We start from the raw sequence: 17,719 nt of genomic DNA, 5'->3' as shown, positions 1-17,719 counted from the left end.
GTCCACATTTTGTAGGGTGCAGGTTTTCCCCATACTAGGAACACAAGTCAATCCTGGCACCGCTAAACATCTCCAAGTCCCAGTTTGGGAGGATGCACTGCAGCAGCTCTTGATTAGCTGGTTCCTGATAGCCCACTGTAGGCCAGGGTATCAAGAACTGACACAAGCCTAGAGGAAGGGCCTGGGGGCCCCTTGGCAGAGGGTGCTGGGAGCCCACATGACAGAATAGATAGTAACACATGATAAACTCTCTAAAAATTATGTTTATTAATTGTATTTTGTGTTATCTAATCACTTACTTTTTAAATATTTTCATATTTCATCTCCCCTCGTCTGAACCTCCCCAGGAGGATGGCCCCATTGAATTTTCTCTAGTTTCCCCAACTACTTTTTTTTTTTTTTCTAGTAGAGCTTCACCTAAGCAGGTAAAGGTCTTGAGTTATCCTAGCCCTTATAATGTTTCAATATAAAACAACTGATTTCTTCAGAAATTGTTAACATTGGTTGCAGGATAACCTACAGTACGATAACATATATTTAGGATTACTTCGACACTGGCCTAGTCTTGCCCAATAATCACAAAAATGGGAATAATCCACACAGTTTGGATCAAAATCTGAAAGAGAAAAAAATACAAAGTATATTGCCTCTGGAAAAAAATTCATATGTATAGTAACAATTTCCTGATATATAAGGTGACCAGTAGAACAAACTATGTATCTATAACCACTGTGTTATTTCTTGTTCTTAAGGTGGGCTGTTTTTCAGAGTTTAAAAAAAATCCCTCATATTTACTGTTATTAGATTCCCTGATATTTCTTGATGGTCCTTATCGAAATTAACTGGTTTACGCAGTATATCCCTATTCAAATCCCCTGATTTTCCATATTGCGATATCCCCCCCCGTCATTTTGCTTGTTTCCCCGAGTCCCTAGACACTTAAATCACAGTGCATTATATTCATGCATTTCGACATCAGGGATTTTGCTGAAATATGATTAATTAAGGAAGGTGACACATGGCACTGGCCTGGGATAGGAGGTGACATGGTACTGGCCTGGTTTGGGAGGTGACATGGCACTGGCCTGGGTTGGGAGGTGACATGGCACTGGCCTGGGGTAGGAGGTGACATGGTGCTGACCTTGGGTGGGAGGTGACACATGGCACTAGCCTGGGGTTGGAGGTGACACATGGCACTAGCCTGGGGTTGGAGGTGACACATGGCACTAGCCTGGGTTGGGAAGTGACATGGCACTGGCCTGGGGTGAGAGGTGACATGATACTGACCTGGGGTGGGAGATGACACATGGCACTGGCCTGGGGTTGGAGGTGACACATAGCTCTGGCCTAGGGTTGGAGGTGACACATGGCACTGACCTGGGATGGGAGGGGACACATGGCACTGGTCTAGGGGTGGGAGGTGACACATGGCACTGCATTGAGCTGAGAGGTCACACATGGCATTTGCCTGGGGTTGGAGGTCACACATAGCTCTGGCCTGGGGGTAGGATGTGACACATGGCACCGGCCTGGGGTGGGAGGTTACACATGACTCACCTGGGGAGTGGCATGCAGAGCACGATTGGGGACACATATTTAACATGTATCTCGGGTTAGCCACACACTGGCCGTTGACTGCCCAGTACCGACAGTGGACGTGGCTGTCCACACATCCGCCATCTGTAATATTTATCATAAAAGTCCACGGCAATACAAATGTGGTAGGAATTCATAACATTCCCCAAATTTCCCCGGAGCATCAAGGGCTCATTTGCTTCAAAGTAACGGCTTTGTCATTATTTTGCTTGTGCATTTTCTTTCTAAATAAGTTCATGTGAAACAGCTACTGCAAAGCCAATTTGTCAGGAGTTTTGATAAAAAGCGAGTGAGAAATTCAAGAGATCATCCGAGGTCATCAGTCCAATGGGTTATTAATAATGGTTTAGTGAGACCTCTAGGTGCATTAACATGATCAATTGATGGGTCACATACAAAGCGAGAGTGTATGTGGTCTTAGAATTATCATGTGAAGAAAGGTGTAAAAGATGTTTAGGTTGGTGGATGAGGTGTTAATTTTCTTTTTAGGTTGCTGGATGAAGTGTGAAAAGATTTTTAGGTTGGTGGATGAGGTGTTAATTTTCTTTTTAGGTTGCTGGATGAAGTGTGAAAAGATTCTTAGGTTGGTGGATGAGGTGTTAATTTTCTTTTTAGGTTGGTGGATGAAGTGTGAAAAGATTTTTAGGTTGGGGGATGAGAGAGTGTTAAAAGACTTTTAGGTTGGTGGATGAGGTGTTAATTTTCTTTTTAGGTTGGTGGATGAAGTGTTAAAAGATTTTTAGGTTCGTGGATGAGTTGTAAAAAGACTTTTAGGTTGGTGGATGAGAAGGTGTTAGATATTTTTCGGTTGCTGGATGTAACTTACATTGATGACCTTTATGACCCTTGGCAATTGATAGGCTTCAAGACCAAACAACCAACAATCCAACCATGATTAGTACAATAAATCTGCAGATGTGTTTGTTCGGATCCTACTGCTGCCAGGAAGGCATTAAATAAATGGTATCGGTTCGAATCCTACTGCCAGGATGGCGTTCAGTGTATTATGACATGCAAACAAACACATCTGCAGATTTATTTTACTAATATATATATTATATATATATATGGGGATAGGGGAGAAAGAATACTTCCCACGTATTCCCTGCGTGTCGTAGAAGGCGACTAAAAGGGGAGGGAGCGGGAGGCTGGAAATCCTCCCCTCTCGTTTTTTTTTTTTTTTTTTTTTTTTTTTTTTTTTTTTTTTTTCAAAAGAAGGAACAGAGAAGGGGGCCAGGTGAGGATATTCCCTCTAAGGCCCAGTCCTCTGTTCTTAACGCTACCTCGCTAATGCGGGAAATGGCGAATAGTATGAAAGAAAGAAATATATATATTTTTTTTTTTTTTTTTTTTTTTTTTTTTTTTTTTTTTTTTTCAAAAGAAGGAACAGAGAAGGGGGCCAGGTGAGGATATTCCCTCAAAGGCCCAGTCCTCTGTTCTTAACGCTACCTCGCTAATGCGGGAAATGGCGAATAGTATGAAAGAAAGAAGAATATATATATATATATATATATATATATATATATATATATATATATATATATATATATATATAATAGCGAACTTTTCCCTTTTTAGTGCGGGGTTGCAGGACGATGGGCGTATCTCGTATGAACATCTTTATTTCAGATGTATTTTTTCACATTTCAATATTTAGAGGAAGATATCAGTGGCAAAGGAAGGAAAAGAAATCAAGAGGAAGATATCGGTGATGTAAGAAGAAAAAGAAATTATAAACTCTTGAGGTTCATGTTAACTGCGGAATATAAGATACCATCTGTGAAATAATAAAAGAATATTTGCGTGGAATTTAATTTTCAAATTTCCCTCTAGCAAGTAAACGTATCTTATCACCAAATTTTTTAGTTGGTGTTTATAGTTGGTTTATATTTTTGGAAGTAGTCTCTGATTTTAGATAGATTTTGTTGAGGGAAAAATATCTTTTATCTAGCAAATGTACTGTTCTTGTTCAACGCACCAAGATGGCGACAGGAAGGCGGGAAGTCAGACTTGCCGAAGAAAGGATAAAATTGTTTCACCGAATAACGTGGGTAAGATCATCTTTAATTCTATAAAGGTACTTTAGTTTAAATGTTCAAGTAGTAGTAGAACAACAGAGACACTGGCTATATTGCGTATGGATTAAGATAATGATGAAATACTCCTGGCATGCTTTGGTTGGTCCAATTCGCGCCCAAGTCTTTCCATGTCACATGGTATGAATACTGAAAAATACATTAATTTTATACGATCTTAGTCACTACTAGTCTTCCCTAGCGACCATCATGATCCTTCAGTCGTACAGAATCGTGACTACGTAAATGAACAGGTTTAGATGAGTATTTTTGCTCCAGTTAAAATAGTTGACGTGGCCAGCCATCCGTTTATAACGCCTTCATTGTTCTGTGTTCCTAATTACCTTCTCTTTCTATTTGTTTGGTTATCAAAATCATGATTTTATGATATATATATATATATATATATATATATATATATATATATATATATATATTCCCTGGGGATAGGGGAGAAAGAATACTTCCCACGTATTCCCTGCGTGTCGTAGAAGGCGACTAAAAGGGAAGGGAGCGGGGGGCTGGAAATCCTCCCCTCTCGTTTTTTTTTTTTTTTTTTTTTTTTTTTTTTTTTTTTTCCAAAAGAAGAAACAGAGAAGGGGGCCAGGTGAGGATATTCCCTCAAAGGCCCAGTCCTCTGTTCTTAACGCTACCTCGCTATCGCGGGAAATAGCGAATAGTATGAAAAAAAAAAAAAAAAAAAAAAAAAAAAAAATATATATATATATATATTATATGTTATATATATATATATATATATATATATATATATATATATATATATATATATATATATATCAAGGTTGTGCCACAGACGAGAATATCCCACAAATTTAGCGTGAGGTGAGGAAAGGAGAGCATGTGTTATTTTATGCTTCATCCGTGACTTGTTTGGGGTCGTGTGGTATTTGCTCGATTAGGGTCGCACGGTGGTAGTTGCTGTGTTAGGGTCGTACGGTGGTACTTGCTGTGTTAGGATCGTACGGTCGCACGGTGGTAGTTGCTGTTAGGGTCGTACGGTCGCACGGTGGTAGTTGCTGTGTTAGGGTCGTGTGGTCGTACGGTGGTAGTTGGTGTTAGGGTCGTACGGTGGTAGTTACTGTGTTAGGGTCGTGCGGTGGTAGTTGCTGTGTTAGGGTCGTGTGGTCGTACGGTGGTAGTTGGTGTTAGGGTCGTACGGTGGTAGTTACTGTGTTAGGGTCGTGCGGTGGTAGTTGCTGTGTTAGGGCCGTATGGTGGTAGTTGCTGTGTTAGGGTCGTGCGGTCGTACGGTGGTAGTTGCTGTGTTAGGGGCGTGCGTTGGTAGTTGCTGTGTTAGGGTCGCACGGTGGTAGTTGCTGTGTTAGGGTCGTACGGTTGTAGTTGCTGTGTTGGGGACGTGTGGTTGTTGTTGCTGTGTTGTGACGTCACGTGTGTGTGGCCGTCACGTGATCAAGTTGGGCATTTCGTCGTCACGGAAATAATGTTATGTAGTCGTTATTTCCTTTAATAGTAATTACGATCACGAGAATATATTTCAAAGCTTTTTATGATAATGATAATGTGTTTATAGTTTCTATAATTACCTATAATTTAAAACAAGTCAGTAATGGTAGATGAGATAAATAGCAGATTGATAATGTGTTTATAGTTTCTATCATTACCTTTAATTTAAAACAAGTCAGTAATGGTAGACATGACATAAACAGCAGATAGACAGGACCAAGACAGAGCGAATTAAAATGAGTTGAGCTGAAATAGAAAGTTGCAGAGGAAGACGTGTTTATACTCACAACAGGAGTTGCAGGACCTGGGGCAGTAGTGGGTCATCCATGCTGGGTTGGTAACACACGCGCCACCTGCAGCCCACACCACACAAACCACCATCACGTCCTCACACATACCTAGAACTGTTGAGCCTCCTGTTTATATATATATATATATATATATATATATATATATATATATATATATATATATATATATACGAGCAAAGTGCACAGGAACGCGCACCTTCATAGAACATAGAAACCGGGTTCGATCCTGGCTGTTGGAGGTTTGTGTTTTATATATATATATATATATATATATATATATATATATATATATATATATATATATATATATATATACATATATGATTACATACACATAAGTCGTCAGAAATGGTTTCCAAATTATTACGGTTAGCATATTGGGGGTGCATGCATAGTTGAGTGTAAGGAGGGCAATTAATTCATACGTAACCTAACAGTTCTTCCTACTGTGTGGAGATTGGTTGATGAATATCTGGTGGAAGGTGTTTATTGGTTGATACAGGTAGTTATGTTTTGAATAGCGTCAGCACCTTCCTCTTGCAGGCGGGGGGAACAGAGGTGAATTGACTTACTGATATGTTTACGTGATCATTTATTTTAACCCCTTGAGCACGACGGTACGACCTATGAGTACGGCTGCACGATCCATGGTTATGATGGTTTGGCTTTTGACCTGACCATTAAGGGTCGTACCGTCGTGCTCAAGGTGCTGATGACCTTGTTACCTGCAACACGAAGTACACCTACCACTCCCACAAGGTCACCGTTTCGTATTTAAAGGCCTGATTAGGTCACCGTTACAGTAAGTAAAGTGCCGCAGTTACGAGTTAGTGGTTGTCGAGAAGTAGCTAAAATTTGTGTAGTTATCGGTTTAACCAAAGGACGAGGCTATTAACGAATCAGAAATAAACCAAAATTTACATGGCACCTTAGGTTTTTTATTATTTTTCCCAGATTTTACATTTGCCTCCCATTTTTTTTATTTTTATTTCATGGTTACACTAGCATATTGTCTGTACGTTCTAATTGTTATGGTAATGGAGAATTTTGAAAACTACCTCGAGATTTTCTTGTCCACAGTGTGCTTTCTGGTCGTTATTTGTTACTATATATATATATATATATATATATATATATATATATATATATATATATATATATATATGTGTGTGTGTGTGTGTCCTTTGAGTCCACGGGAAAATGAAACACGATAAGTTCCCAAGTGCACTTTCGTGTAATAATCACATCATCAGGGGAGATACAAGAAAAAAAATATGTCATTTGATATGCAGCGAAGAGACGTAGCTAGGATGCCATGGGTAACGGGTGGTGAAGACTAGGCTGAATGTTATTGTGGTATCTTGTTTGAAATACCTAAGAATCATCTTGTAAAGTATTTCACTAAAGAACTCTGAAGCTCAACATGCACTTGGAAAAATGAGTTTGATAGTTTTGTGTGTGATTCGCGCATTATTTTTTTTTTTTATTTCCTTTCCTTTTATAATTCATCAGGCTTTTTTTTTTTTTGCACTTTTGAACTGATATTTGATTGTGTTTGTAAGATAATGAAGAGAACGTGATCATGAGTATGTTTCCAGTATGAGCGGTGTCAGCAGATCTGCCCCACCACCATTATGACTTGTGTTGACATTTGCTGACTGCGTCTCCACGCTTCAGAACAAGTTGAGCTTCAGCTGATTACTTGAGATTTTTTATGGGGTTTACGTACTGAAACAAATCGTAATTGGTGTGTGTGTGTGTGTGATGTTTTTATAGGATTTACATGCTGAAACATTGTAATTGGTGTGTGATGTTTTTATAGGATTTACGTACTGAAACAAATCGTAATTGGTGTGTGTGTGTGTGTGTGTGTGGTTTTTATAGGATTTACATGCTGAAACATCGTAATTGGTGTGTGATGTTTTTATAGGATTTACGTACTGAAACTAATCGTAATTAATACTAGATTGTTATTAGCTGATAGAACCTCATATGGGGTAGAGTAGGATGACGTGAAATTTTATACAAGATTTTTTTAATTCCCTTAATTCTTTAGGATTTGGCGGTTCTCACAGTTTTCCTTGTCAAATACCTTCCCCACCAATTTTGATCACTGTGCTGCAAATAACACGAAAATAAACCTTTTGACATGCATATATAAAAGAATTAGAATTCAGGAAAGATTTCGTGAAAGTTTCTGAAGAATGTACAGACTCCATTTAAAGCTGGTAAATCATTATACACCCCTCGAGCACGATGCTTGAACACATTACAACCCTTAATTAAAGCACCTTGTGCTGGGTGAAGGTTAGTTAACTGTGGGTGGAAACATTTGCAGTGGTGGTATCGTTGGTGCGCTATAAATGGTCGTCAGGGAAGTGTAGGTGCTGTAGATAGTCGCCAGGGAAGTGTAGGTGCTGTAGATAGACGCCAGGGAAGTGCAGGTGCTGTAGATAGTCGCCAGGGAAGTGTAGGTGCTGTAGATAGTCGCCAGGGAAGTGTAGGTGCTGTAGGTAGTCGTCAGGGAAGTGTAGGTGCTGTAGATAGTCGTCAGGGAAGTGTAGGTGCTGTAGATAGTCGCCAGGGAAGTGTAGGTGCTGTAGATAGTCGCCAGGGAAGTGTAGGTGCTGTAGATAGTCGCCAGGGAAGTGTAGGTGCTGCAGATAGTCGTCAGGGAAGTGTAGGTGCTGTAGATAGTCGCCAGGGAAGTGTAGGTGCTGTAGATAGTCGCCAGGGAAGTGTAGGTGCTGTAGATAGTCGCCAGGGAAGTGTAGGTGCTGTAGATAGTCGCCAGGGAAGTGTAGGTGCTGTAGATAGTCGCCAGGGAAGTGTAGGTGCTGTAGATAGTCGCCAGGGAAGTGTAGGTGCTGTAGGTAGTCGTCAGGGAAGTGTAGGTGCTGTAGATAGTCGTCAGGGAAGTGTAGGTGCTGTAGATAGTCGTCAGGGAAGTGTAGGTGCTGTAGATAGTCGCCAGGGAAGTGTAGGAAGGGATTCAGATGGTATCGGTGTGATCTATACTCACTGTTGTTGGTAATGATGGGTTGAGGAACAGGTTGAACTGTCGTTGGTGGTGCTGGAGTGGTGGTTGTAGTGGTGGTGGTTGACCCACAGTCGTACAAGGCGTTGATTTTGAATATGTCAGTCTTGGGAACATGGAAAGATTAATATAGTTTGCTTGCTAAAAAAGATTTTTTTTTGAAAGATAGCTTTTGTATGATACAGTATTTCAGATTTATATTCTGAAAAAAAGTTAGATGTTTGATAGGCATAATGAGATATACAGTTATTAAATGTATGATACAGTATTTTAGATTTATATTCTGAAAAAAGTTAGATGTTTGATAGGCATAATGAGATATACAGTTATTAAATGTATGATACAGTATTTTAGATTTATATTCTGAAAAAAGTTAGATGTTTGATAGGCATAATGAGATATACAGTTATTAAATGTATGATACAGTATTTTAGATTTATATTCTGAAAAAAGTTAGATGTTTGATAGGCATAATGAGATATACAGTTATTAAATGTATGATACAGTATTTTAGATTTATATTCTGAAAAAAGTTAGATGTTTGATAGGCATAATGAGATATACAGTTATTAAATGTATGATACAGTATTTTAGATTTATATTCTGAAAAAAGTTAGATGTTTGATAGGCATAATGAGATATACAGTTATTAAATGTATGATACAGTGTTTTAGATTTATATTCTGAAAAAAGTTAGATGTTTGATAGGCATAATGAGATATACAATTATTAAATGTATGATACAGTATTTTAGATTTATATTCTGAAAAAAGTTAGCTGTTTGATAGGCATAATCAGATATAAAGTTATTAAATGTTTCTATGTTATTGTGCTTGCTTCAGTGTTTGATTTTCAGTGACGTGTTCTGGGGAATAAAATGGTTGCAATGGCTACGAGCGTTTTCGTTCAAATACGATTTGTATACCATGTTTTTTCCCAGCAGAAAAATAGGCAGCTATTGCAAGTCATTATGGATAATGGTATTATTGTTCGTCTTCACTATTTTTTTTTCCTTCATCAGTTTACTCATTATGACAGACATGATGCGTCTTTACACTAAGGGTGGTTGTTGGATCGTCAGCCTCGAAGTTGTAACCACCAGTTGTAAAAAATCCCGAACACCCTTAGGTCAAGATTACTGTAACACCATATATGCTCCTTCGCTGTTTTTTTACGCTAAGGATACAACTAGCTTGGTTGTATACCCCACGACTCGTCCTTTATATAACACTTCTCCCTCGTTGTACACGCCAATGTACCTCAGCGCAGGAAACACCCTTGCGTAGTACCCTAATCACTCACCGGACTGAGGCCCTTCCGTTGGCCAATGGTGACGCCCGGCCGCTTGACGATAATAGTCGGGGAAGCTGGGTCCTTAGCGAAGTGGTTCCAGCTGTAGTGCATCACGGAACCTGCGGGGGGGGGAAGTTGTCGTACATCATGTTCCCCGTGGAGGGAGGAAGTGTCGTACGCCCTGACGAGCGGAGGGGGAAATCATCGTACTTCGAGTAGTGTCGCATTATCTTGCCCTGATGGCAATGGTACGTACCGTAGTCGTACGGTGCGCCGAAGGTCTGGGAGGAGAGGCTGGACCTCCGGGCGAAGTTCTGCTTCTTCTCGGGGAAGATGTTGCTCCAGACGATGGTGATGTAGTCGTCTCGATCCGCGCGGGACTGCTCGTGCCAGAACCCTGCGGGAGGTGGTGATGCCAAGGTGACGGACGGGGAGTGAACACGGGTGAGTGACGGGGAGTGGACGCGGGTGGGTGACGGGGAGTGAACACGGGTGGGTGACGGGGAGTGAACACGGGTGGGTGACGGGGAGTGAACACGGGTGGGTGACGGGGAGTGAACACGGGTGGGTGACGGGGAGTGAACACGGGTGGGTGACGGGGAGTGGACGCGGGTGGGTGACGGGAGTGGACGCGGGTGGGTGACGGGGAGTGAACACGGGTGGGTGACGGGGAGTGGACGCGGGTGGGTGACGGGGAGTGGACGCGGGTGGGTGACGGGGAGTGGACACGGGTGGGTGACGGGGAGTGGACACGGGTGGGTGACGGGGAGTGGACACGGGTGGGTGACGGGGAGTGAACACGGGTGGGTGACGGGGAGTGGACGCGGGTGGGTGACGGGGAGTGAACACGGGTGGGTGACGGGGAGTGAACACGGGTGGGTGACGGGGAGTGGACGCGGGTGGGTGACGGGGAGTGGACACGGGTGGGTGACGGGGAGTGGACGCGGGTGGGTGACGGGGAGTGGACACGGGTGGGTGACGGGGAGTGGACACGGGTGGATGACGGGGAGTGGACACGGGTGGGTGACGGGGAGTGAACACGGGTGGGTGACGGGGAGTGGACGCGGGTGGGTGACGGGGAGTGGACGCGGGTGGGTGACGGGGAGTGGACACGGGTGGGTGACGGGGAGTGGACACGGGTGGATGACGGGGAGTGGACACGGGTGGGTGACGGGGAGTGGACACGGGTGGGTGACGGGGAGTGGACACAGGTGGGTGACGGGGAGTGGACACGGGTGAGTGTGATGGGAGGGTGTGGAGGTGACGACGCCTCGTGAGTGATGAGACGACGCCTGTTGAGTGATGGGAATGGTGTCAGGTGGGTGACGGGAGTGATGGATAAACCCGGTGACGGCGTCGCGTTGATTTAAGGAGAGCGAGAGCCAGGTGACGCACCAGGTTGGAACGCCCGCAGCTTGGTGACGCGTGACCATGTGATCATTTCTCTGCCATGCAGTGCAGCCACAGAGCAGCCCGTGTGCTGTTACTGTTCCCCTTGACTGCGGGTTAACGTATATGAACGAATTGTGAAGGGATGGTGCTAGCTGAAGCGACTCAAGGTTTACTTCAGTGTCCAGCGGGGATTTTGGGCTGAAAACCTCGTCACAGGTCATTATCAAGTTAGTTGATGAACAGCAGGTGGAGGAGGGGAGGCTTCCTCCCGTCCCGGGGATGGTGGGAGGAGGGGAGGCTTCCTCCCGTCCCGGGCATGGTGGGAGGAGGGGAGGCTTCCTCCCGTCCCGGGGATGGTGGGAGGAGGGGAGGCTTCCTCCCGTCCCGGGCATGGTGGGAGGAGGGGAGGCTTCCTCCCGTCCCGGGCATGGTGGGAGGAGGGGAGGCTTCCTCCCGTCCCGGGCATGGTGGGAGGAGGGGAGGCTTCCTCCCGTCCCGGGGATGGTGGGAGGAGGGGAGGCTTCCTCCCGTCCCGGGGATGGTGGGAGGAGGGGAGGCTTCCTCCCGTCCCGGGGATGGTGGGAGGAGGGGAGGCTTCCTCCCGTCCCGGGCATGGTGGGAGGAGGGGAGGCTTCCTCCCGTCCCGGGGATGGTGGGAGGAGGGGTGGAATGCGACAAGGACGCTCTCGGTGTTGATCCTCCTCAGTGGTGTCAGGACACGACGGGTCTGGCGCCTCCAGCCCTGGCCGTACTGAGGGCAGTAATAATCGTAACGAGGGGTAGTTAAAAGCAGAGACATAAATAGATTTGTAAAATTATCTCGCCACAATACCTTTAAAAGGGATATCTTTCAGGCATTTGTCAGTGAACTTATTTTTTCTCTTCCTTTTTCGCTCACTTTAGGTTTTTGTTTTCTAATTTCTTCGACACGGACGATGTATAGACACTGTTTGTTTGGAGAGAGTTCCATGGAAGCCACTGATTTTGATCTGATAACGCGACGCTTGTAGTGGTTTACGAGCCGCACTAAAAGACAGCGCTACACTCACTGCTGGCCAGCAGGCTCAGAGAGAGAGAGAGAGAGAGAGAGAGAGAGAGAGAGAGAGAGAGAGAGAGAGAGAGAGAGAGAGATTGCAGTGATATGCAGGTAAAGAGAGACATGGTAGCTGCGTTTGGTGAGATCTTAAGTCCTGGCGGGCGTCAGGGGCCGAGAGCTCGTGGGTCAGTGAAGTACCGTGACTTGTGGAAAAACCATCGACCTTTGTTTCACCTGTTTTTAAACTGACCGAAAACTCGTCTAAATCAATTGGTAAACATGGTGTCATTGACTGTCGTCTTGATTACGTTATGTAAATGGCGGGTGGATTCGGGCATGGATGTGTTGTGTGTACTTTACTCAAACGGCCCGTGGCAGCGTAAGCGAACATGTCGTAAGTTTAGCCCCACGACGGGGCTTAAAGAATCTTGTTTCCGGTGCCTCTACAGCGGCGGTGTTAGTCACTACCTGAACCATAAATCCTTCCTGGTGTAGCCTTGAGTCGACTTAGGGGGGCGGCTTTCTGCAACCACAGAACACATGCCTACTTCTGATGTGTCTACCCGCGTACTACAGCGTTTCACCCACTTGCTGAAGTAGACGAGTGGTTCTAAATGTATGCATACATTTTATTACAAAGAACGGAAGGTTTAACGTATTACCCTCCCCAGTACATCCAGTTCTGTTGTTACTTTTAAGCATATTATTTGAGCTGCAAACTGTTGAATGAGCATAGTTGTATTTAGATTTTTTATTATTGTCATTTTTATTTTGCTTTGTCGCTGTCTCCCGCGTTAGCGAGGTAGCGCAAGGAAACAGACGAAAGAATGGCCCAACCCACCCACATACACATGTATATACATACATTTATATTGTGAAAAAAAAAACATCCCGTCTTATACAGTGTTGCACAGTATTCGACTACTAATTTATATAGATTTATCTCCAGGATTCCTCTTTTCACTCAAAGTCTTACGTCTCTTTTGAAGCGTCTACGTAACTAATGGGTCTAGTTGGACCTTCTTCTTAAATCACAAGTCTACTGTAACTTGAGAGCGCGTGTGGCAAGTGATCCTGAGTCGCAAGTAATTTCTAATTCACCAGATCGCTCAATTCATGTTCTCTGTATGTTACAACAACGTCGTTTTGTTCTCGTAAATCGCGAGGACTAACCAAGCGTTGAGATGTTTTGGCGGGAAAAGCCTAACGGATTGTCGGGTGATGTAAACATACTTTTAGGTGGTTTGTTGATTGAGGCTTAAGGTCTGTTGGTTGCTTTTTGGGGGACTGTATGAAGCAGTGTCTTTTGTTTGGGAGTCCCTGTGGAATTTCAGTAAAACTAGTTACCCGGATACGATGTAGCTTAAGTGCCTGTCTCACACGAAGACCCGATGTGGTACTTCTGTAGCACAACCACCATTGCATCGTACGGCAGCCAACACGTTACATTTTCCTGTGTACTGTAGCACAACAACCATTGCATCGTACGGCAGCCAACACGTTACATTTTCCTGTGTACTGTAGCACAACCACCATTGCATCGTACGGCAGCCAACACGTTACATTTTCCTGTGTACTGTAGCACAACAACCATTGCATCGTACGGCAGCCAACACGTTACATTTTCCTGTGTACTGTAGCACAACCACCATTGCATCGTACGGCAGCCAACACGTTACATTTTCCTGTGTAGCGAATACAGAGATGATTCAAAATGGCTCACACCAGGTTCAGATGGGCCCGAAACGGATGTCCCCCACAGTCACCAGAGGGGGCTATCGTGCAGATGGACGGCGACCGAGTGAGTTTAATCAGAAGGAAAAAGGAAAGTGACGAAAATAGGTATTGCTCGTAATGGCAGACAGAGCGCCGCCAGCCGGCAAAGGTGCGTACTAATCCTAGCGATGTCGTTTCGGTAATTTTTTCTTCTTCTATGATTTATTATTTATTTAAGGAAGTGATTGTGCATGAAAGAGATCCATCGTTGTTTATTCTTTTTATCACAGGTGATCTATGGTAGTTTAACACCGAAACCACCGAAACCAGATATTCAAGTAGCTTAAGAATTTAACGCCTTGAGCACGACAGTACGACCATTAGGTGTGGTTGAGTGACCGTTAACCTAGCCCTTAAGGATCAGGTCTAGAGCCAAACCATCATAACAAAGACACGTATTGCGTTCAACGATCGTTCCGTATGACTCAGTTTTGGACTGATGGCTTTCACGCCATAAATTGGAGCGACTGTAAAAGGTACTCAATGGCGTAATTATAATTTGACCGCCGTTGTAACAGGGGAAACATTGTTGGTCAGCCCTGTGACTCGCTGTCTGTGACGGTGACGCTGGTATGGTTTCGGATGAGTCGGAGGAAAGCGGCTGCGTCACAGCGTCTGTGACGCTAATGACCAGTTAGAGGTGTCGCCGGGGGTCAGAATGGGCTACGCCACACAGATTGGGCCATGAAGCGCGTTTAATGAGGATTACTTAATGCGTTTTTTGGTGGTGGTTTGAATTGAGGGATGGTTGGCGTATGAGGCTTGATGCGTTGCGCGTGTTTGAGGTCAGGAGACGGGGGGAGGGGGGGGGGTTTACAGATGGCTTACGCCGTGAGTGCGCGCGGGTGTGGCGTGTATTAGGGCATACATTACGTCTCGGTCGTGTTTTAAGGGCGTGTACGTGTACCTAGGGCGTGTATGAGGGCGCTCCAGTGCGCGCGGGTGTGGCGTGTATTAGGGCATACATTACCTCTCGGTCGTGTTTTAAGGGCGTGTACGTGTACCTAGGGCGTGTATGAAGGCTCGGGAGCGGGTGTGTACCTAGGGCGTGCATCAGCTCGTGGGCCACCACGCCTGGGGTGAGGCAGGGCTCCGCCAGTCGCACCACCTGCCGTCCGCCCTGCCGGCCAATGTGTGACGAACACCTGCAGACAACACCACCAATTATAATGATAATTATGGTCATGATAACTATGATAACGATAATAATATGATAATGGTTATTGAATCAGCTGGAGCCAAAGGTATACAGTATATGCATATATATATATATATATATATATATATATATATATATATATATATATATGTATATATATATATATATATATATATATATATATATATATTTATATATATATATATATATATATATATATATATATATATATATATATATATGCATGTGTGGGCGTTTATGTATATACATGCGTGTGTGGGTGCGTTGGGCCATTCTTTCGTGTTTCCTTGTGCTACCTCGCTAACGCGGGAGACAGCGACAAAGTATGAAATAAAGTATATATATATATATATATATATATATATATATATATATATATATATATATATAAATATTTTTATACTTAATCGCCGTCTCCCGCATCAGCGAGGTAGCGCAAGGAAACAAACAAGGAATGGCCCGACTCACCCACACACGCATGTATATTCATAAACGCCCACATGTACATACATATACATTTCAATTTATACATACATTTACATACACAGACATACATACATGTACACTTAGTACATATTCATATTTGCTGGCTTCATCCATTGCCGTCGCCATACATAATCATATTTGCTGCCTTCATCCATTCTCGTCGCCACCCCGCCACACATGGAATAGCATCTCCTCCCTCCCTCCCTCCCTCCTGCAGTAGGGGACTGCCCAGAAGAACCAGGAGGATGGTATGACACAGCTTTCTGGTCCAGGAGGAAGAGGAGGAGGACGAAGGATTCTAGGTATTCAGGACTTGAATAGCTAGCTACCTGTGCACATGAAAGGGGGGGGGGGGGACCTGAAACTACTTCGCAGGGCTGCCTAAGAGTTCAGGATGACCGCTCGGGAGTTGCTTAATTCAGACTGATTCGAACGGCCCAAGAACGGAAGAGCCACTACCCCCGCGGCTGACGAGGCCCTTGAAGACCAGGGTGGAATGAAGGTTAACTACCCTGACGAGGCCCTTGAAGACCAGGGTGGAACGAAGGTTAACTACCCTGACGAGGCCCTTGAAGACCAGGGTGGAACGAAGGTTAACTACCCTGACGAGGCCCTTGAAGACCAGGGTGGAACGAAGGTTAACTCCCCTGACGAGGCCCTTGAAGACCAGGGTGGCACGAAGGTTAACTACCCTGACGAGGCCCTTGAAGACCAGGGTGGAATGGAGGTTAACTACCCTGACGAGGTCCTTGAAGACCAGGGTGGAATGAAGGTTAACTACCCTGACGAGGTCCTTGAAGACCAGGGTGGCACGAAGGTTAACTACCCGGACGAGGCCCTTGAAGACCAGGGTGGAATGAAGGTTAACTACCCTGACGAGGCCCTTGAAGACCAGGGTGGAACGAAGGTTAACTACCCTGACGAGGCCCTTGAAGACCAGGGTGGAACGAAGGTTAACTACCCTGACGAGGCCCTTGAAGACCAGGGTGGAATGAAGGTTAACTACCCTGACGAGGCCCTTGAAGACCAGGGTGGAATGAAGGTTTACCCTGACGAGGCCCTTGAAGACCAGGGTGGAACGAAGGTTAACTACCCTGAGGAGAAATGGACCATATGGGTCTTACCCGTTGGACTGATTAGTAAGGACTCTTACAATGAGGAAGGGACGAAGGAGATGTGGTCCGTGTGAGACGGTAGACGGGGCTGGAACCTGATGCAGGAGGTCTTCTGGATCAGTCGTATTCCCCCTGCAACCGCCAGGCGACCCGCTCGAGCTGGGAGAAATGGAGAGAGAAAGATAGTGGGGTGTGGCATGTGTGTGTAAACAGTTCATATACGGTATGCAAGTATATGTTCGGTTGTATATATTTAGAGTAACATGTACACATGAAAGATTTTGTATGTAGGTTCGTTTTGAGAAGGAACCTATGTGGGGAAAGTTACGCATATGTGTTCACTTATGAAGACGATTTAAATACATTTTTCACAGTGATAGTATATTTTTTTCTTGCTTTACTTCATATCAGTGTCTGTAATTTAAGGACATGTTTCATTAGATGGAGAAATTACGACCCTTGAGCACATAGGTTCGACACCTTCGGGATGTTGGCCGGGCCTTTGACCTAATCCTGAAGTTTCAGGTTGAAGACCAGGCTATCTTACGCCAAGGTTAGCATCGTCGCCCCCAAGGGTCGTAACGTCACGCCCAGGGGTCGTACCGTCGTGCTCGAGGGCCGTACCGCCGTGCTCGAGGGTCGTACCACCGTGCTCGAGGGTCCTACCGTCGTGCTCAAGGGTCATACCGTCGTGCCCAAGGGTCGTACCGTCGTGTTCGAGGGCCGTACCGCCGTGCTCGAGGGTCGTACTGCCGTGCTCGAGGGTCGTACCACCGTGCTCGAGGGTCCTACCGTCGTGCTCAAGGGTCATACCGTCGTGCCCAAGGGTCGTACCGTCGTGTTCGAGGGTCGTACCGCCGTGCTCGAGGGTCGTACCACCGTGCTCGAGGGTCGTACCGTCGTGCTCGAGGGTCGCACCGTCGTGCTCGAGGGTCGT

The 17,719-nt window shown here is 44.9% G+C and overlaps 1 protein-coding gene across 1 annotated transcript in view; it reads right to left on the bottom strand.

Annotated features, from left to right (window-relative positions):
• Positions 1–50: 50 nt before the first annotated feature.
• LOC139761084 (hatching enzyme 1.2-like) overlaps positions 51–17,719 on the bottom strand; it is a 19,419-nt gene continuing 1,750 nt past the window's right edge. The window contains exons 3-10 of the mRNA XM_071684932.1: positions 16,821–16,941; positions 15,043–15,146; positions 10,054–10,194; positions 9,807–9,916; positions 8,490–8,610; positions 5,444–5,560; positions 1,558–1,680; positions 51–616 (exon numbers count right to left, since the gene is read on the bottom strand). Coding sequence (XP_071541033.1) covers positions 495–616; positions 1,558–1,680; positions 5,444–5,560; positions 8,490–8,610; positions 9,807–9,916; positions 10,054–10,194; positions 15,043–15,146; positions 16,821–16,941 — 959 coding nt within the window. The 3' untranslated portion in view covers positions 51–494. The remainder of the gene's footprint in view (positions 617–1,557; positions 1,681–5,443; positions 5,561–8,489; positions 8,611–9,806; positions 9,917–10,053; positions 10,195–15,042; positions 15,147–16,820; positions 16,942–17,719) is intronic.

The sequence above is a fragment of the Panulirus ornatus genome, chromosome 39, assembly GCF_036320965.1.
Source record: "Panulirus ornatus isolate Po-2019 chromosome 39, ASM3632096v1, whole genome shotgun sequence".
Lineage (NCBI taxonomy): Eukaryota > Metazoa > Arthropoda > Malacostraca > Decapoda > Palinuridae > Panulirus > Panulirus ornatus.
Note: the sequence above shows the minus strand (reverse complement) of the source record. Positions and strands in the feature narration are given on the sequence as shown.